This window comes from Acanthaster planci, linkage group LG05, assembly GCF_054643075.1.
Source record: "Acanthaster planci isolate LZ-2023a linkage group LG05, COTS_SCS, whole genome shotgun sequence".
Lineage (NCBI taxonomy): Eukaryota > Metazoa > Echinodermata > Asteroidea > Valvatida > Acanthasteridae > Acanthaster > Acanthaster planci.
This window is the reverse complement of record NC_141781.1, coordinates 19,568,793-19,590,565: the sequence shown is the minus strand read 5'-3', so window position 1 is coordinate 19,590,565 and position 21,773 is coordinate 19,568,793. Positions and strand designations below refer to the sequence as shown.

The window sequence follows — 21,773 nt, the reverse complement described above, 5'->3', positions numbered from 1 at the left end:
AGCTAGCATTTACAATCTTTTAATAAGATATATTAACTTATATTTGCCTACACAGACCGTCTGTTGGAACTTCATACGTATTGCAGAAAGAACAAGTTCGGGTCAACTTTTGGTGTGTGGCACAAATGCGTTTAGCAGGCGGTGTTATGTGGTAGGTATGCTTTATTTTTATCTTCAATTCAATTGGATATATCCTATTTCAAAGTCAAACCAATATTCAAGGTGTCGATCTTAAAAGAGTGTAACACAAGGGTGCCTCGAGAATAACTGATTCAGTGACTGGAAATATGAATCGTAACGGAGAAGGCCTTACGTTTGGATACTACCTATATCTGTACCTATCTTCAACAGTTTTGGCCTTGCTTCCAAAACTGTCGCCGCGTATTTTTTCTCATAAACGCATCAATAGGTATACACCTTCAATGAGCGTTATCTTTAGTAACTTTGATTCCCTTACGTAATGTCTAGCGTTTCTGATTCAATTCCCTCGATCATTGGCTCAACGATACGTTTATTGTAGTTTTGATGATTTCATGTGATGGGATCAATAGTGACTCTGAGCCTCACCATAAATTTTTGTTCATGTTTGATTCTTGATGTCACTCGTAGGCCTATACCGACAAGGATACGTGAAAACAAATTAGCGAGCTTGGCTTCAAGTTGATTGATGGGCTCGTGCGGCGCAACTGGATTTCTTAACGACAGTAGAATCTGACAGTGTCCATCACCTAATAGTAATGACATGTATATGGGACCATTAGAAATCATGCGTATGGGATAAATACCGTACGGGACATGATGGCTAAATCCCAGCTTTATACACTGTAATCAACGGCCATTTTAATTCGATGTCCTTGCGTATACACACGTAGGTTTTTTTTAATAACTGTGCAAACCGGTCATTTAACCACCCAATTTTTGAGCCGCATAATTATCTCTCATCTGCCTTTTTGTCTAACGAAGACCTTTTGACCCCGAACCGATGGCTCATCCAGCCGCAGGGATGCATAACTAATTATGGTTTAGCCACCTTCCCCACGATAGGCCAGGATGGGTTTCTGTGAGGATGAAAGAACGGACAATCGCTAAGACGGAAAAGTCCTCACTTTGCCCACCCCCTTTTGCCCCGAAACATGCTGAATGAGTATGGAATTGAATCATCGGCCGTTTGCGAAGTGATTCTAACTGTCGTTGTCACTTACTGTTGTGGGTGTTCTTTACGTTGAACGTGAGGTATGCAGTCTGATGCAGAAGCTGAGTCACTGAGTTCCCCCTTTTTGTTTTCGTTTTGTTTCTGTTTATTTACAGTGCACATCAGAACCACTGAGTTGTGACAGCATCACTGCAAATTCTTCAAATCTCGTCTTTGTTCCTCAGCAAATTGACGTCGCTGCATCGGCAGCTGTCATCAGTAAGCATTTCGTTTCTTTTTTTCAGTAGAGATTTGGTGAACGTCCATTAGAGGACACAACTGTACCTATACTTCGTTCAAGGGCAGAAATATGAAACTTAATGTTCAGATGCTTTTTACAGAATTTGAAGGGTCTGCCTTTGAAGAAGCATTTTCACAGGTATCACGTGGGGAAGTTCAAAGCCATGATGATGAAAAGTACTCAAATCTATCATTTTTTTTATTCAAACCGATATAACTTTTGTTCTTTAATAACACAAGTACGCCATGTGTGTAGAGTGTCTTAATGGGGTAGCCTGCATTTTGCTATGGTGACTGGGGGTCACTCGGTGGGTTAGTTTTAAACACCTACCGTCAGGACTTTTCGGCAGGCCTGTCCCCCCTGCATACCCTCTTGGATAAGCCATGTGTGTGTGCACACCTTTGAGGAGAAATCGAGTATTAAAATCAATTCTGTGTAGAGACTCCACAATCTTTAACCCCTGACATTTTAAGTTTAGAAATCTAACATAGGCAGATCATGTCAAGGGCAGAAATAAGAAGCCGTAATTCCAACTCGGTTGAGGTATTTTTTGGTTAGTTCTTAAGTCACCCCCGCGCGCAGCCCAGCAATTGATAATCAAAATTCGCGCAAATTGCAAAGGTTTTTAAATAACAGGACCTTTTTTCGGTGTTTATGTCGGAATTAGCCATTACAACTTTTTCTATTTTGATGATTTAGAGAATGTGAATCCATTTTACCAAATATCTTACTCTTAAAAAAGCAGTATAAAAGCAAAAGGTTTAGCACTTTTCCTGTCTATACATCCATCGTAACAGAATAAGTCTTTTGCGAATTAAATTTGAAACAATCTGGTAGAATTCAAATGAACATAGCGATTTGAATTCTCCATACTAAAGATGCTGTTGTTACACCTCGTGATTTGGGGCACGTTTTTACTCAGCTACATAAGAAGCGCCTTGGCCGCCTTGCACCAATACAATTTTTTTAATGGATAAGAAGTGTACAAATAACCAGTCCCTTCCAGAGATGGTGGTCGCTATGCAAATGCTTGCCCCCAATCACGCGGTATATCAACAGTGTCTTTAGTCTGGAGAATTCAAACTGTTATGTTTATGTGCTAAACGGTAACCCGGTGTACCAGATTGTATTCAACTTTAGCACGCAAAAGGCAATTATCGACACTAATTATGAGTCTAAGTTTCATCCGTGACAACAGGCTCTGTCCATAACTTCTGTTTTAGACGGTGGCTCAGCTGGTATGCTGTATGGTGGAAGTAGAAGGGATCAGGATACGACTTTCAACAGATATGCTTTAAATTCAGACTTGAACGCAGCCAACCCTATCACGTTTCAGTTGGACACAGTCGTTGTTGGGATGGGCTTCATCAACGGTAAGGCACACAGAAAAGTGTTTGCTCGCTTTTGTCATTTATCAAGCAGCTCAGAAGAATGTGGGCCCTACAGTCACTTATTTTCAACTTTCTGTGCTAACCCAAACTGTGATTGGTTTATCTGGAGTTCTAGTCGCTATGACATCGAGTATCTCGAAGCAGCAGCGAATGGAGCAATAAACACGCAACAATGATACGAAGCGTAAATTGCCTATGATCACTATTCGATATTTTCCTCCCATTTAAAAAGCTTTATAGGTTGGTTTTCAGTGGCTCGGTGGATTGGTCTGGAAGGCCAGTCTTTACGTATATTCGTCCCCTCATAAAGCTCTCCCGAAAGGTCAAACACTTGTAATCCGTCCTGAGTGGCTTGGAAAAATCGTACAGCAATATAAAAATCATTTGTCGCATGGAAGCCATACTTTTACATAATTTCCTTGCATCCTGCTTATCAGTTAAGAGCATTCTTGCCAAACTCCCCGTTGTGTGTTTCCTGAAGAGCACCTTTCACTTGCTCATTGGCCATTCAGGCAGATTTCCTGCTGACACTGTAGCTTTTCACAATTAATGGTTGAGGCAAATTGATGCGATGAAATTTATATGTACATGTAGCTCCCATGTTGTTTATTCTTTGAAATTGAGAATGTCACTGAAAATTACAGACTTCAAATGTGGAAAGGCCGAACAATCCAGACCATTAGAAATATGGGCTTTTAACTCTTTTCCTGATTATGAATTATTCAAAATTGTGTACTTTGTATGTACAGATCTGTTTCTGACGCTTATTGATGCTAAACTTTGGCCGATATAATGCAAAAGCATCTTGAAAATCGTTGCCCGATGTCTTGTTCGTTTGCATCAGTTCGCTTAATAAAGACATGTAAATGCAAAACGTGCTTTCTCTGTCACCTTCAGAGGGAACCTTCGTAGGCAGGCCGTTCGAATACACTCATGATGATGGGCGTGAGTTTGTGTTTTTTTTCTACCGTGAGAATGCAGTGGAATACACCTCCGGAGAAAAAGTGTTCTCTCGCATCGCGAGAGTGTGCAAGGTACGTGGGCCTAATTGTCTGATCTGAACGCGCAAGTGCTGGAATATGTGTCTGTACCATCAGATTCGACAGAATTTAAATTGTGCCTTTAAATTGGAATTGCTGCTTTCACGCGCGTGTTTAGTTGAAGCACGCAGAAAGTATCTTGTCCAACAGCATCTACACTTTAATTCGAAAGTGTTAATGATTTAATACATAAATAATAACTGCGTAAAGACTGCCGTGGAGAGAGTAACTTCCAGAGGTGCCGAGAGAGTGAATGTTCGGTACCCTTCGCATTGTGGAACAAAACATTTCTTCTGTATCAAATGACATTATTCTATCCATTGCTCGAATGCCAAACATAACTGTTTGTATTTTAAACGCTCGACTAAGTTATTTTGCAAACTATATACAGATGGCCATTTTAATTTATCGGCCTGACTTAAACTGCAACAAGCTGTTTTCACTTGCAGAATTAGTTCATACTTTAATATTCACTTTTAAGGATACGTTCCTTTCATTCTTTCAACGCTTGGTGGCAGCAAATGATACGTCTTCTGTAGAAGTTGGTCTTATTATTGGGGTATTGAACTCACAAACTCTGTTCTAATGGCATTCAGATTGTTTGGTGGGTGTCCTCTGCCCCCTGTAACCATTAAAAACCGAAGAAACAAGGTCAGAATACCTTTTTTTAGTCCTTCGGGAGGGGGGGGCACAGCCATAGTCTCACAACGGCCCAGCCACAATCACACCCCCCCCGGCCCACCACCACCATGAAAAAAACAGACGTGTCTACAAACACCAGAGAGACTGGACACCCTTTACTGGGTCGTTGACATTGATCTACGACAGTCCTGGTGTTGCCGAGGGCCTGCGATGTAAACACTCCCATTGCGGCACGCGGGGAAGAGGTTTATACACGGTTAAATGGGACTTGCCCAGAGCCCTGACGTTAAAGGTGACCAAACCATATTGTTCTGCATGAACAGAGGTAGAAGTAGATGGGAGGTGGATACAGTCGCCGGAAAAATTTTGTTTGATCATGAAATTAGCAAACAACACATCAAAAATAGATAAAGTTCATTCTGCGAAGAGATTTACCAGCCCTGAGCAGGTGCACGTTGTTCTGAGCATGCCTACGTTGCTATGAGCATGCGCTAGACTGTGAAAAGGGAACAGAATGTCTGCTGCCCCCCGCAACTCAAAGTACTCCATTGCTTACGAGTTCAGGAATTTCCTCATCAGACATATTATAGGACAAAGTACTCCATTGCTTACGGGTTCAGAGATTTCCTCATCAGACATATTATAGGACAAAGTACTCCATTGCTTACGAGTTCAGAAATTTCCTCATCAGACATATTATAGGACAAAGTACTCCATTGCTTACGGGTTCAGGAATTTCCTCATCAGACATATTATAGGACAAAGTACTACATTGCTTACGAGTTCAGGAATTTCCTCATCAGATATATTATAGGACAAAGTACTCCATTGCTTACGAGTTCAGAAATTTCCTCATCAGACATACTATAGGACAAAGTACTCCATTGCTTACGAGTTCAGAAATTTCCTCATCAGACATATTATAGGACAAAGTACTCCATTGCTTACGGGTTCAGGAATTTCCTCATCAGACATATTATAGGACAAAGTACTCCATTGCTTACGGGTTCAGAAATTTCCTCATCAGACATATTATAGGACAAAGTACTCCATTGCTTACGAGTTCAGAAATTTCCTCATCAGACATACTATAGGACAAAGTACTCCATTGCTTACGAGTTCAGGAATTTCCTCATCAGACATACTATAGGACAAAGTACTCCATTGCTTACGGGTTCAGGAATTTCCTCATCAGACATATTATAGGACAAAGTACTCCATTGCTTACGAGTTCAGAAATTTCCTCATCAGATATACTATAGGACAAAGTACTCCATTGCTTACGAGTTCAGGAATTTCCTCATCAGACATATTATAGGACAAAGTACTTCATTGCTTACGAGTTCAGGAATTTCCTCATCAGATATATTATAGGACAAAGTACTCCATTGCTTACGAGTTCAGAAATTTCCCCACCAGACATGTTAAAGCACATGTTGGTACATGTACTAATTTTTCTGTGTTTCGACAGGCTGAGGTGCGAAATTTTGTGTCTGTGAAAAGAACTGATGACGGGGATACCGCGCACGCGCGCAATGCAACGTTTTTTTGGACTTGATAGAAATAAGACATCAGCGACGCAAAAGAATAACAAAAACATAACTTACCTCCTGCTTGTTCGTTGTCTTGGTCGGTTGAGATAATGTGGGCTACTTGAGACAAGTGCTGAGACAATTTGTCTCACCATAGCAACTAAAATGCTACGTTCACGCTCTTCAATGTCCTTGAACACACTGGATCACTGGAAAAGCCTACAAAAGGAGGACACGGAACTGAACTGAGCTCTCCTGTGGTAAAACATCTTTAATTTTCCACCAAACAGGATCCTGAAATGGTTCAAAGTGGTCAACAGTAAAGATGTAAATAAGATAGCACCTTTGTATGGCTCGGTGTAAATCGACTGAAGTAAAGTGCACAGGTTAAGCCTAGTGAAGTTTCTTTCTTTGTCAAACTCGTGAAACTATGAAACTGCACAATTCGTTAACAACCAGTACCTTCTGAAAATAATTTTCATCAAGTTTCAAGATCGAAAGAAACAGAAAGAAGTAAAGATTCCAGATAGTTATGTGATAACGTAAGAGTTGAATTCGATGCCTGGTAAAATGTTAAACCGTCCACCATCTAAAGCAAAATATCAGTTGTGTTACATAATTGAAAATAGCTCCGCAACGCATCGTAACATTAAAATAAAATCTTCAGTTTTGAAAAGATGCATCTTAGCTTTAATTTGATACCAAAACTAACAATTTCTGACAATTCCTTTGTCGAGAAAAGAAAGATTATTTTGCGCCAAGTATCAACCGACCGTAAAACAGGATTACCGCGAAATACGAAGTTCCTGCGCCTTGAAATCGTTATTGGTGCTTGTGATAGAACCTAAGGAACTCTCGTGGCGCCGGACCAGGCGCCTTTGGAACGTAAAATGCAATTGTGCGTCGTTCGTGTGTGGTTTCCTTGTAGCAAACAGCGTCTTCCCATCATGTAATATTTATTCATGAGTACTCCAAAAAGCAGAACAATTTTGTAAACGCCATAATACGCCATTTGATGTGAGTTTTTGCGGGAGTGCAAGACATACTACAGATGTATAACTGTATCTTGAACATCGCCCCCTATAGTGTCATAATGGTGTCAGCCCCCCCCCCTTCTCAACTGACCATGGCCGGTAAAATCATCCACATAAAGACCCCTATCCCCCAGTTCCAGGCACAAATTTACGCTGAGCCTTCAAATTTATTCTGATCACGATGGAGTGTCTTGTCTCTTTACATTTCTACGTCTAAGTATGTATAAATTGCAACTTTCAATTCATGAGGCGGAGTTGTCACTTTGAAATTTCCTTGCCAAAAGCTTTTTTTTTTCATTCATTTCGGACGGCATTTAGAACGACACGGGCGGCATTACGAACACCAATAAGTTCATCACCTTCATCAAGGCTCGTCTGGAATGCTCGGTATCCGAAAGCGATATCCCATTTTACTATGACAATATTCGTAAGTATTCACCTTGACCCTTTGGCTTATGATATACGGCTCACACTGAATTCATCCCTGACTGCAAGAACCGTAGTAAGCGATTTCTGGATTCTTTAAAATTTAAACATGAAAATGGCGGTTTGACCCTTACTCCCGTAAGAGCACATAATCTTGCACTGTAGCCAGAGCCTCTAAAAGCTTGGTACATTAATTGAACTACGTTTTTCAGTTTTTATCTGTTAATTTGTACTGATGAAATATCCACATGCCTATACGTACCAGGCATGCATTGGATAAAAAAAGATGCCTTTCGATTGTCTCGGAGAAAAATCGCAGATTTCGTTGTATCAATTGAAATTGTTTATTTGCGTCTTTTATACTTACTTCACAGAGGATGTCTTTTGGGATGCCAACAGTACGATCGCATACGCAATATTCACATCACAAGAGTAAGTCGGAACCACACTTTTCTCCATGCTGCAAGCTCCTAGTGGTCTTTTGATTATAGAAGCATCGGACCTATCAAATAATTGACATATTCTTGCTTGGAGTAGAGATAGGACTGCTACACAGCACGGATATCCCTGCATCTGATTGGACTGGGTTCAGGATCCAGATTTTATGTGGGGGGGGGACGGCTGATCTTGGCACGGGTTTCTTGTTCTCGCGCTCGAACGGCGGGAACACGACTCAAGAACACTGTTCTTGAAACAGGATCACACACCACCTCCTGGTCAGGGTTTGACAGGGACACAAGGAAAAACTCGTGAGATTTTGATTTTTGAACAGCTGCAAAAAGTAGACAGATGGCTTCCAAAGCCATAGACCATGTAGACAATGGGAAGATTTGCAAAATTAACATTAATTATTTTCCGAAACACATAAATGAATGTTCCTGTTTATATAGAAAAGAATTCAGCCCATCCAAACCTTACTTCTCGAATAACGTACGTGGACCCCGCCATGTTGCATGTTGCTTGTAATAACCGGTTGTTTGTTACCGGCGTTCGAGCGGCCGACCCATGAACAACAAATCAAGCTGTTCGTGAACATACGCGAACAAGCCGCCCGAACTCAGCCACGAAGTTCACATAAATAATTATATAAGAGACCAAGTTCTGTTAATTAAACTTGCAACATCGAAGTCTTTTCGACCTGCAGCCTTAAGGTTGCATCCGTGACGATTACGGACGATGTAGCGTGGACATGTATAGTACATTCAGTACATGTACAGTACAGACTGGTTTTGGTTCCTACATTTCCATCACGCATTCTTTTGCATGGGCGCGGCGCGGCGGGAACCAGAGCAGCTTCGTTTAAGGCATTGAGCTTTGCGCATGTGTTTTCACGCCACTGCTATAGCTAGCGAAACGTGAATGGAAACTCATGAAAATAACGTTTTTTTTCTTAAAACAAGCATTTTACGTGAGACAAGGTTATTGAAAGATATTTGTAAAGACAGAAAAGACATCAGGTTTCAACTGGCCCACTGGACCACCAGTTTCATTAGATCAGCTGGTCCGCCGACTTTTTTACTGGCCTCGGGCCAGCTGACCACCGTTAATTTCGACCCCTGAGTTCAGGAAGTGCTTTATTTCGCACACAGAAAGGAGCCCTGGTATTTGTCATTCGATTTTTGTACGAGAATGTGGGGCAAAGGTTTGTACGAAATAAACCCTATTTAGACCAGAGAGTAATTTTTGTACGAGGGGTTTCTCTGAAGTGGGCCGTTCAAGCATTTCCTGCGTGCATAATTATGAATGTATGTCTATTTAAAGGGTCCCTTGAGCGTGTCAGGTGTTGACTGTTACATTTGTATATAAATTAACATCCAAGAGTTGAAACCTGCCCTTCAAAACTAATTTACATCGTTTTTTCGAAAACGAAAACAAGATTTAGATTATTTTCGTCCGACAGAGATCGTCGTGATGGGGTTGATCACAACAGATTTGGTCAAAATGACTTAATCAAATTGTCAGCATAAGATAACTTCATCAATTCAACAAATAGCCAAGAGGGTTATTTTGGGGGCAATCTTTTGTCCCTTCTTAGGAATAGTAACGATAGTTGTGTAGTGTGGATGGGTGTATGAATAATCCTTAAAAGGAATAATGCAATGACCTTTATCTCAGAATCATTGCTCGTATATGTTTAAACTCTTCTTTAATGTATGAAAACTGTTTGAAATCTTTATAGAGTATGAAGAACTATGGAGTGCACTTATTTAAACTTCAAACTTTACCAAACTTTTCCAAATAAGTGAGTTCGCTAGTGTGACGTAAATTCTGAATATGCAAAATCATATAAGTGCAAAAACCAAAAAGGCCCCAAAATACAGATAAAATTGCAACAAAAGCATTTACAATGATGCAATTGAAACAAAAAGTGCAATTCCAAGGATTTTAGTGAAATACTTCGGTTACATGAGCCCTATAAGTGTGAATTTTCGTCACATGAGATTTTTTTTTAACTGTGTTGTCATAATAGTGTTTACCGGTCTTTCTTCTTTCAGAGCTGGTCCTCCAACATCAGCTCTTTGCAGCTACAGAATGCAGGACATCATGAATCTCTTTGATAACGGCTATTTCAGTAAGCAGCCTGGGGGGGATGTCAACCGGCAATGGCAGGAAATCACTGAAGCAAGTGGAGATGATTTTCCACTACCAAGACCTGGATTGGTAAGTACATTTGATCGATAAATTGTGAGACAATGACAAATTTACCGTTGCAGTGCATACGCACGTGCGCCCTCGAGTTAGCATAATATCGTGGGGTGTTTGAATATACACACGCATTAAACTAAACAGCTCAGCAGTTGTGAATTGAAGATCAGTGGTTTGAACCTTCCGAGACTATCATTGTTGCTCATTTTTTCAAAGTGTCAGCAATAAACTGGGATAAACCTATCTGATACAATATAAGTGCCGCATACAGAGGGCACAGGGCAATATTGTGTACACTCTAAAAACTCCCGGGTCAGATTGACCCAGAATTTAGTCCCATTCGGCATGACCCTTTTCCCGGTCAAATTATGACCCAGAGAGGGTCAAATATGACCCGAAAGGGGGCCATATTTTGACCCAGAAAAGGGTCACACCGAATGGGACCCAATATTGGGTCAATCCGATCCGGGATTTTTGAGAATGTACATATCATCATTTTTTTACTTATGAAATATATATTTAGGAAGAGACTATTGAACCCATAAAGCGTGGTAGGTTGCACAAGCTCTTTTACACTTTTCACATCCTAGGACATAAATTGGCCACACCGTCACCGGTGATCTCATTCTCGAGTTTTATGAAATATTTTAGGTATTTGAAGATGTTCATTATGACCGCAACTGTTTCAATTCAATCCAATTATATGGTTCTGTTATCAAGGTCATTTATATGGCATTTAATAGCCTTTATTGTGCAGCTTACGTGCGTCATACGTTACCCGTCAGTAAGTCCGACATGACGGATAATCCAATCGGACCCCCGTTGGTATTGTAGGTATTAAAAATTAATATGAACGACATGATGTTAAATAATGTATACGGAAATTTCTATCAATCACAGTAGTCAGACTTGTAGACTCGATCATTGTAATGCAGGTATGAACGACGTAAACACAAGTCCAGCAAAGTGACTGTCTGCTACTGCTTTTGGTAGACGAGACCATTCACTGTGTACAAACGGTTGGCAAATTCGTCAAGTCGGGACATCTAAACTGAATCCTTAGTAATAAGTGGACACAAGAGGGCGCAAGGCAAGTAACGGCACGAGGTCTCGATAGCCATCCAAAGCATGAGCAAAGACGTCACAGAGATCCTGACTTGAGTCAGGTCTAGTGTGTCGACGGCCCGCGTGCATCTAGACTTGAAACAAGTCGGAATCCTCCGTGGCGTCCGCGTTTAAGCTTTGGATATGGAGGTTGCGCGGCGTTATTTGCTTCGCGCCCTCTTGCGTCCACTTACTATGGGTTGAGAATCCCAACCTGACGATAAGTTCATGTACCAAAAAAGATAGCAGCCAATCAAATTGCCCGACTTGCTTTTACATCGAGCATACCTCCAGTAGTAATGAACGATTCTACGAGTCTGACTACTTCGATTGATGGAAATTCCGTATACTTTGTGCAAGATCATATTGTTCCGTATGCAATTATGAATGACTAAATATGACCGACGGGGGTCAAGTCGGACTTTCTGACTGGTGACGTGTGACACACGCTGTATAGTTGACGTTGACACCGGATATCGCGGAAAGGCTATCAAATTAGGGCGCCTTATAATAAGAAGTTATACGAGCGGCCGACGACGACGGCCGTGTACTGTGTACAGTGAAGATGGCTGACTGGGGAAGACTGAGCAACGTAAGTCCGGCTTGATTCAAGTCTAGCGTGCACGGAGTACCGTCAATGGGAACGATTAATTGGGAACCCTCTCTCTGGAAATTTACCTCATTGGTAACTTCCCAAAGGCACGTCACAAAGAAAGAGCGTTGCAACAATATCGGACAATATGTCGAGGGGTGGATCTACCCCAACCTCTTTAAGGTTAACCCATTATTTACGTACTTTATTTATAATCGCTCTGCTATTGCACAGATGAGAAAGCCCTCTTCGTTTCTAGTATTTGCCATCGGAATGTTTTCATCCTTGCATAATGGTGTCATCGATTGTGAAAGTTAACAAGCCAAGAAGGATTATCAGCATCCCTGTGATCAGATATCTCTTACAATAATTTTCTCCTCTCTCCTTTGCTTACTTGAAGTGTAATGGAACGCGTACAACGGACTATCCTCCGCTGCTGTTCAGGCCGGTTCCCAACAATAATACTGATGCAGGTGCTACAGGAAGTGACGCAAATAAAACACCACCTAATCTACCCAATTCACAGCCACCATTATACTATGTGGATGGTGTTCGCTTCACAAGCCTGACAGTGGATTTGGACTTCAACTGTTCAGTCTTCTTTGTTGGAACAAGTATGTTCATGTATTTAATAGTAATTCAGGTTTTTCATATAAATTTGGGCAACTAAGCAGCCAATGGAAACAGTACATAATCCAAGTCGTCGTTCAGTTACATACGTGCTGACTGTTGCATTATAGGATTTAACCAAATGAACCATTCCATTTGAAATTCCTCCCGAACAGCGTTCACATTCGCTGTCGTTTTTTGCGGGTTGCATTTGGTCATTCCAGTTCGTTATTGGAAATTAATTTTGTTAGCATTATTGGTACTCTCTCGTTGTTTGGAATAATCGTAATTTCTCATAGAAAGAAAGCGTATAACAACGTCATCTCTGCGGAATAATCGGGTATAGCGAACATTCCCCTTAGCTCCCCAATAGGTCGTACACTTTCATACTGAAAATTGAAATTTGCTTTCAATAGAAGAAAGGTATTTTGGGACTGATAAAGTCGACCAAAGAGTATAGTCAAATTGTATGGCAAAGGAACAGCGGCCAAACACCGTGTGGCCAGGATCGTGTGGGTACTACGGGCCAAGTTTACAGATGGAGAACTTGTTTTGTAATTTTTAAAATCAATCCCCCCCCCGAACCAGAATTCATAAATTCTTCATAAAATGGCAATCACGGAAAGGGACGGGGTCACAGCTTTTTGCGTTGTAAATTTTATCCACAAAAAAGTACTTCGCGCGCACGAATTACTATTTCGTTTGCAAGAGTTAATACCTGGCTGTCATCGCACCCCAGCAAATTTGAAATTTTGAAATGATGGGCCGTCTATATACAAGGTGCAGTTCATCGTGCCCACCCTGTTATCCCCCCCCCCAGTTTTGCCCCAGGTACCCGACTGCAGCAGGGCCCGATAAATGTTGCTACCCTTTGTTGTTTAATTCACAGGCACTGGAAACATAATCAAAATTTCTAAACCTGGCTGCAATACCACTGTCCTAGCCGTTGAAACTGAACTTGTAAGTTTTCTTGTTTTAGCAGAGTTAAACCCAAAAGTCTTGCCCAAAGGCTGGTTTTACTGTTTTAGCCGGTGCACCGTGCACCGAATAGTTTACAGACCGGATCATGTAACTTTTCAAATAATTTCCTGACGTGAATGAATACCATAAGCATGGTTGTCAGAATGAAAATATGCAATGACAAGGTGATGTAGCCTTCGACTTGAGTATTTTTATCATAAGGCGTTTCATTATACAGAGGCGGAACAGAGCATTTCCCTGATCACCACATACACTTATGAGTTTCGAGGATTTATACCCAAAACAACTGCCAACCTCTCTCAGTCCAAAATGCTAAACGTCACTTTTGGGAGGAAATCTTCTTCCCCTCTGCATGTGCGTGAATTCACCATTGCATAATGAGAGGCACCGAACAACCATCCACACATGAACTCTTCACAGAGTATAATAGAAGTTAGTGTCCCGATGTCATTTCTCTTCAAGGCCTCAGATGAGCCCGTGACTGGGTTGGAACTCTTGAAAAACAATTCTGCAACCTTCCTGGTAGCCACGAAGGACCGTCAGCCTTCAATCACGTGGCCCCTGAGCACCACATGCCTATCAGCGGTAACCGAGCAAGAATGTAATCGTAGGGCTCCTTATTGCACGTTCACAGGCTCCAATTGCACATGGTAAGTTCTCCTGAAGATGTTTTTCAGGACTTTGGCCATTTTCATTAGCCATTCGAGCTGAGAATTTAGTATGGTGTGGCAAATTTAATGTAATATTGAATTGCATGATTATATAAAAGGGGCTGAATGCGACATATGCCCGAGCCGCAGCCGAGTATTACTCGGACACCCTCAATTATTCCCACAAAACAAGGAATTTTTTCCGAAGTCTTCTCGCAACCATTTTTGTTGTAAAGAGAGCTCGTCTGACTGTACGGTTCTGCGAGCGCTATGCTTCGAGTTTGGTCCCTTTCAAAGGCGGCGCGGGGATTATGTGCTCTCTTATTGGTCACATCTGTCAGTACACGGACCATCGGCGCCGTTTTCTCATTGGCTCCTTCCGGTTTGTGCACGAGGCATCAGTAGCGATGGTTCGCTACTAGGGTAAATTCTCCTGAGGCAGTCCTAAACGTTAGTTTCAGACTGACCAAGCACACGTTGGTCAGTCATTTGTCAGTGCTAAAGTGAACACTCTGACTTTTATTCATTTTATTCATTTTACTCATCTCTTTCCTAGTTCAACAAACTGTGTAGATGATGACCCTCCAACAGGTATGTGCAGTCTCCATATTATGATCATTTTACCAAAACCCCTCAGGTCCCGAAGTTTGGTACCCTTAGAAAATACGTAGGGGCCAATCTGAACATATTTGACCAGTAATGTAAAGCTATTTTCTGTAGGTGCTTCATTTTTGATGAGCACGTTGGCAGCCTGCGATTGAAACGTAGCCCGTAAAGTGCTCATGCGTGTGTCAATTATAGTGCCTCCGTACCAGACGATTGACATTTTGACATTGTTCCATCTCACCTGGATGATGGTACAACATTTTTTTATTACAGGATTGGAACAAAACAAAAATTGACTTGACTGCAGACCAGATTTTAAATCAGGGCAATGTGCCAAATCTTCAATCGAGCACAAATAATGGTAACGTTTTTAAGCCACTGGCGGCAGGAGGAGGGACAGTGCCCCCCCCAAGCTTTTTAAACGTGGGACCCCCCCTCCATTTTTGCAGGTCCTGTAATGGGTTTTGACTTAATGGCTGATGCTTGATGGTCTAACTACTGCCCCCCCCCCCTCTTTGAAAATTGTTCACCCATCGGTGTTTTCAGCCACACAAGCATCATCTACCAGCTAGAGAGGATAAATCTGGGTCTACGCTCTTACCCATTATTTTATCTATCAGCACAGAAAACGGGGAAAATATTTATCAGCGATTTTGATGAGTTAATCAATTCTCCCCAGATGTTCGTAAAAACCGCAGAGAAACCCGCTGCATGTATCCATTAAAATCGCAAAAGACAGAAAAATGTTATGATGTGCAAAATACAACCGGGCTGTATACCCAAAACCCATATTAAGTCCTTTGCACACATGAACGCTTTTTTTCAGCATTCCCTGCAGCCCGTTTGCATGTAAAAGTCTTCTTTAAAACCTCACGTTTTCCCCTGTCTTGATTGTCCGAAAAGCAACGAAGTAATGCATGAAGATGTTTGTAGGTATCCTGTCGCAAAATCTGGAACCTGATCCTAGCCTCACTGACAAAGTGCTCATGGGTTCTGGTAAATTCAAGGAGGGGAAATGTTGACCATCAACCCCCCCCCCCAAAAGATTTTTTTCTATTTGGAAAAAAAATTAGAAGAATATTGGCTAGGGCGATTTGAGAGACTTTTTCGCTTCCCTCCTTCCAAAAGAGGTTATAAAACCCTCCAAATTTAGCTTCATTCGTAGGAATTGCAAAGAGATTTGCAAATAAAGAAATTTCGAAATGTCCCCCCCCCAATAAAAGGTCGTGCCCGTTCCGCTCCTATCCCCCTGGGTCTGAATTAAACCTTTGCTTGCTGGGGCCAGAATCTGATGAGATTATTCGCCGTACACAATGAACATGGTTCTGATGTGTTTATTCGCCGTACACAATGTAAATGGTTCTGACGTGTTTATTCGCCATAAAACACACCCTTAAAGTCCCTGATATTCAGTTCCACAGTCCTACATTAGAAAGAATAGTTTCCTTCTGTGACATCGATAAACATTATTTAGTCCCACGACGCTACAGATCAACGAATTGGAATACAACATTCTGCTTTTACCGAATAAAATTATCTTGCCATAAATCACATTTCATGAGAAACAGTTTAAAAACAGCATACGGAAATATTGGCAGTTCATTTCAAGACCTTATAGTTTCAGCCGTGATTACAATTGACTGACTGTGCCTGCTAATTCATGTGGCCTATAATGAGTATAAAACATCAGTAGCCTTGGCGTCCTCCAATAGCAAAGTGTGATATATAACGTGTCGTTTACCAAAACTAAAGCCAACGGTAGGTAAAGTACTCAGGCTAATGATATGCTGAGCATTATGACGATAATCCGCATTTTTCGGTACACAACACTTATGACATACTGGCTATGGACGCCATGTTTGTTAATGTCTGATACCCACTATATGTCACGTGACTTAGATAGCACAATCGGTCTAGTAACCAAAGTTGGAAACATGGAACGGAATGGTGTTGTGGATGGATAACGTTTCTCTCGAAGTGTGCGTCATTTTCTCTACATGTTGCAGTTCCTGACCAGGCCCAGCTGACAATTTTGCCTGATAACTCTTCCATATCCTCCTGCTGGAATGGACACGTGTTCCTCTATTGTCATCTCAATGATACTGACGCATCGGTGAAATGGAATGATAGTAAGGTCTTTTCCTTCAAAAAAAATGTTTGGACACATATTTACCGATATTAGATATTTCATCCAGTCTGTTTTAGAGTGCTTTGGGAGGTGAACTTTGAAAAAAAATTTGGTTCCACTATCGACCCTGCAGCCTTAATCCAGACTCTCTCTTTGTCTTATATAGGGCCTACTCTATTTCTAGATTTCTAAAACTATCACTTAAGTATTCCACTATCACAGCTTCGTGTCACAGATTCGAGTGATAGCGATGGCTTATCCCTTTTATCCTGGTGTTGATTAGACGAAAACAGTTTCTTCTAGTTAGGCCTATGTAAAACAGATCCTTCGATTAAACGTTTTAGATGTATTTGTGGTTTCCATTTGATGCCTTGACGTGTTCGTTTACGTGGTTCTTCCATCCATTCCTTCAGTGGACTGCAACACGCAAACCAACGACAGTTTTATTAAGCTGACATGCGTAGAGAATAAGTCAAATCTGGTTGAGTTGGATATCACTGTGCATCGCAAGACTGAAGGAACCCACAACTGCACAGCTGAGGTTGGAGGTCAGGTGCTGACGAAACAAGTGGAGATCATTGCAAGGGGTAAGCCCATATGAAGCAAACTGAGGGACACAGAGAACCCCCCCCCCGCGCCTTTTTGTTGGTTATTTTTACACTGGTATCTGCAGGAATTCTTTTCAGACATCAAGGGGGGGTGTTAAGTGACAATAGACTGGAGTGTTTGTGGCGATTGGACTTGTTGGGGGGTACCCCTATGTCCCATTTCGTGCCTGGTATGGGTAAGCCAACCAAATGTACAAGAAGAACTATTAACAAATGTACAAATAAACAAGGTTTTTTCTGATTCCCCAAAAGTGATCACCATCAAGGTAAAATCGGTCATCTCCAAAGTAACAACATGAAGGCATAATAGCGGAAATGGCAGAGGCACGTACTTTCGTTCATTCGTACAAAAATACCTTTGCAAGGATCGGGAGCTAATATTTCGTTACGGAGTGCTTGTGCTTTCATGTTGGCTATACAAAATGGTGGAAATACGTTCCTCTGCTGGATATCTGTTAATACAATTATGTAGAACCAATTAATCCGCCTTACTTACAATTACAGCACGGTGAAATTACAGTTAAGCGCCTGATCTCCATATAAAAAGAGGTTGCATAGCTCTTGGGCCATTCAACCTACGCATACAAGCCGGGGCTGAAACGCAGTAGAACGTTAGTATTAAAATACATGTGTGTACTCAACGCTGTACACCCATGCCTCGGCAACTATTCTGTCATTATTTACCGTGTGTTTGTAACTGTGATTTGACTTCTAGACGACTGCATAACCCAGGACAGCCTACAGGAACGATGTGACGAATTCATGACCCTAAAGACCCAGAGTGAGACTCTCCATGACCAGTTCAACAACAATCAGGTAAACTTTTCACACTAAAATCTACCGGTAACCAAGTTGTACCCTCAGAGCTACTTTTGAGTAGGGGTTAAAGTTAAGTTTGTTTTTTTTCATATATGCATTTTTTTTGGTACGACTTATTCTCCTCGCAAAGAAGTTAGACACCCTTTGGGGTCAAGTGTATTGAAAAGTGAACTTTTTACAATCGTTCAAACTTATGTGTCCTTTAACGGACGTCAGAGCATGTATGTTCGTGAAGATCATTGCCAAAGTGTGCATGCGCAAGCTTTGCGCTTAAATTAAGAGCATAGTCTGATTTCGGGCGCTCTGGTCGCAAAAATGATTGAACACTCGGAGTGTGGAATAGATTTACTGTTAAAAAAAAACAGGATATCACCCACAGTTAAGAGATCCTACAAGCTTGTATTGTTTTTAATTTGATTGCACCTGCTGGCAAAAAGGCAGCAGAGATAGAACGGCCAAACTGCAGTCTCGAATAAACAAACCAGAACAACTTTAACGACACCGAACGGCAGAGCCAAATTGGTGGTGCACAAAAACGAGACTGAACGTTAACCCTGGGGAAAAGAAACCCTAGAACGAGAACCGAGAAATCTGCACGAATCTGAACACGTTTGCAGAAATGAACGGGTGTTTGTAAACAGGGTGAGGAAACTTATACCAATGCCATATCTGTGTATTAAATATGCAAATGTAATCAAGAATGTCACGGTTAACACTCTGCATATATTATTTATATGATGATCCACGTGTGCGTTCCATTTCAAATCAATCAGATACTTTTTCTTCAAAGGTGGCAAAATATATTACATGTATGCGCATAATTAAAACAGTAAACGTGATAAAACTTCATTATTCATACAGACATGTTTATAATTAGTTACTCTATCTCCGAAAAAATTTCGTGTCAATCGGGCACTCCATCTCCGAGTTACTGGGGGAGTCAAATTGACCCCTCCCCTTTCCCCTTGAATATTCCTGAATGCACCCGACTGAAAAGGACTGAAAAACTCTGGCTGAATGAAAATTAAACTGTCGTCCCCGCCCCTCATCCACTGATCAGTCTTGCGTGGGCACCACATCCTCAAGTGTCTGATCAAGTCGGGCGAGTCTGGAAATATTGCACTTAATAAATTTTCTTGCTTTTTTCACGTTGATTTTGTGTGTTTCCTTCAAGGGGACTTGCTCCGTGGACATTCAGGACTGCAATAGCTGCACTTCGTGTCCGTGAGCTCCTGCCCGATTCACGCGGTCGGTATACATGCCTGGCCCTGTCGGCTGTACAGTGCCGGAGGCAGTCACAATAAATTGACCACAAAAACTCTCACTTTGTAAACCATATCAAATGTAAACACTGGTTTCGTTTGTTCTGTTGTGATGGGGAGTATGCCAATTATACGCATTACAATACTACTTAAAAATGTGTGGCTTTAAATGTTTTTACCGGATTGTTTGAATAATATGTTTATAAGGCCTACGGGGAATTTTTTTAACATTGTACATGATGACTCTATCTCGTTTAAATTGAGTAAACGGCCTACAAATGTATTCAGACTGAAGGGTATTAAATACTTTTATAGCTAGGAATAAGTTTACAGAGTAGATGTTAAGCTTCGTTTGTTTTGTGTTCTTCTGCCAGGCTCGTGTCGCGGAAATTGTATTGTAAAATACAGTTGTCTACAGCGTTGTGCAGTGGATTATGCTTCAAGAAAACTTGCCATATTTCTGCTTAAATAGCCGCCATGTTCGGAATCAAATTTTTGTCGCAAGTATGGCGGGGAAGAATTATAGGCTGGTAGAAAAATGCAGTTTTTATGATGAAATGATGTAAAACTACGCCTGATTTCCTGTCAGTTGTCTTTTTGGCTCACCTTTGGCATTAATGTTAATGCAACGGTGGATCCTCATAATGAACTGAATTTGTATTGATTTGATATACATGTACATGTACTTATTTGAATCTTAAGTGTTTTTTTGTCATTTACTCGAGTTGAAACCTTTTGTGACATATTTAATTCAGCATCTCCTTAAATAACGTTTTGTTGGAAAGAACTCAAAGCGTCCGTTGTTGTTGTTGTTGTTTTGTTTTAATGGCGTTTTCAGCTACTCAGACTATTTGCGCCACTAACTATACGTTTATGCATTATCTTTATTAATCAGCATCACATTATAGAGTTGGGAAGAAGGTCCAGTTTTAGAGGCAGGAGGAAACCGGAGTACCCGGAGAGAACCTGTGAGAGCGAGTATGGACTAGACACCAAATGCAATTAAAGCCTGGGCCGAGGCAGGACTCGAACCCAGGCCTCATTGGTACAAAGTGAGGAAAGAAACACTACGCTGCCCCGCCACCAACCCCACCCAGCGTCTGTTCACACTCAACAAATGGTTTTTATTGGTAGACAATCAGATTTCCTGTTAAGGTAAACTGAATCCGTCCTCAAGACTCCCGTAAACTCCCGTCTATTTCCAGGTCAGCCTCGGTTTCAAAGGCAAAGAAAAACGAGGGATTGGCCACTGTTTACACGGCTACCCAATTATGTTATGATGTTAGATTGGAAACTCATCGGCATTGTGGAAATAAATATTTCTTGCTTGATTGGTTTCCGTCCGTTTTTTCTCATCGGGCTGTAGTAAGCTACTGCTGTTGCATGGAGTTTCGTAAAATCCCTTATACATGTACATCGGCACTGATGTTCCCAAACAATCGTGGGCGTTAAACAAAAGAATCGATGACCGTCCACGATTCCTGATACGTCCACGATTGCCAAACGTGTACAAATCATATTAGATGCCTTCCAAAAAAGTTAAAGTATGAACAACAGAGGACAATAGGAACGTCCACGAATGCCCAAAAAATACGTTTATACGCGTTTAGTGTTTAAAATGCAATGCATCTTCATCAGTGATTATCCCCCACTGGACAGTTTTTCAAGTAAAGAAAATACTGTCCTAGAAAATTACTTTTTACTTTACAGGCACTCTTTCTCTCTCCTTATTTTGACAAGGATTTTTTTTACGACACGCAAGGTATTTTTCGATATAAGACAGAATTTGCACATTATTGGAGGATCCATGGCTTAACACGGGCCATCCCCCCAACAAAAGAAAGGTGATAAAGAAATCCCAACTTTAGCTTGACCCTTAGAGAGGCCATAAAAGGTTAGCATACATTCTCAAATTTCAAATGTTTTGGACAGGAAACCATTTCCCTGAAAGCATCCCCCAACTTGCACTGTTTTGAGAATGATGAAAGGGACGATTATCCAGCCCAAAGGCCGAACCCGGGTTACGGGTTTGGATTCTGTCGCCTCTCCGCATCTGTCCACGTCAATTTTGGTGAAAACTGAAAAATGGCGTCATGTGTCCTGCTGCATTTCTTACATGAAGAAATTTCGGGGCTCAGTAATAGACCGATCTAGTGTCGAGTTCTACCTGGGGCGAATTGTGTTAGGAGACAAAAGTGAATACTTTTATCCATTTTCGCTGTTTGTGGGTTGGGCACAGATTTGGGAAAAAAGTTCAACACGAACATCCC

The 21,773-nt window shown here is 41.3% G+C and overlaps 2 protein-coding genes across 3 annotated transcripts in view; one reads left to right on the top strand and one right to left on the bottom strand.

Moving 5' to 3' along the window:
- Positions 1 to 10,115, bottom strand: part of LOC147799198 (uncharacterized) — a 98,945-nt gene extending 88,830 nt beyond the window's left edge. The window contains exons 1-2 of one of the 2 annotated variants that reach the window (XM_087137176.1): positions 9,976 to 10,115; positions 6,114 to 6,257 (exon numbers count right to left, since the gene is read on the bottom strand). The gene's annotated coding sequence lies outside the window, so the exon portion shown is untranslated. Of the gene's footprint in view, positions 1 to 6,113; positions 6,989 to 9,975 lie in introns of those variants that run through there. The other variant, XM_087137175.1, reaches the window with a different exon arrangement.
- LOC110989716 (semaphorin-2A-like) overlaps positions 1 to 20,290 on the top strand; it is a 29,106-nt gene extending 8,816 nt beyond the window's left edge. The window contains exons 5-19 of the mRNA XM_022254292.2: positions 56 to 151; positions 1,309 to 1,411; positions 2,657 to 2,806; positions 3,722 to 3,858; positions 7,391 to 7,499; positions 7,873 to 7,930; positions 9,994 to 10,159; positions 12,241 to 12,454; positions 13,339 to 13,409; positions 13,893 to 14,080; positions 14,637 to 14,671; positions 16,693 to 16,815; positions 17,228 to 17,401; positions 18,138 to 18,238; positions 19,416 to 20,290. Coding sequence (XP_022109984.2) covers positions 56 to 151; positions 1,309 to 1,411; positions 2,657 to 2,806; positions 3,722 to 3,858; positions 7,391 to 7,499; positions 7,873 to 7,930; positions 9,994 to 10,159; positions 12,241 to 12,454; positions 13,339 to 13,409; positions 13,893 to 14,080; positions 14,637 to 14,671; positions 16,693 to 16,815; positions 17,228 to 17,401; positions 18,138 to 18,238; positions 19,416 to 19,469 — 1,779 coding nt within the window. The 3' untranslated portion in view covers positions 19,470 to 20,290. The remainder of the gene's footprint in view (positions 1 to 55; positions 152 to 1,308; positions 1,412 to 2,656; positions 2,807 to 3,721; positions 3,859 to 7,390; positions 7,500 to 7,872; positions 7,931 to 9,993; positions 10,160 to 12,240; positions 12,455 to 13,338; positions 13,410 to 13,892; positions 14,081 to 14,636; positions 14,672 to 16,692; positions 16,816 to 17,227; positions 17,402 to 18,137; positions 18,239 to 19,415) is intronic.
- The last annotated feature ends 1,483 nt before the right edge of the window (positions 20,291 to 21,773 follow it).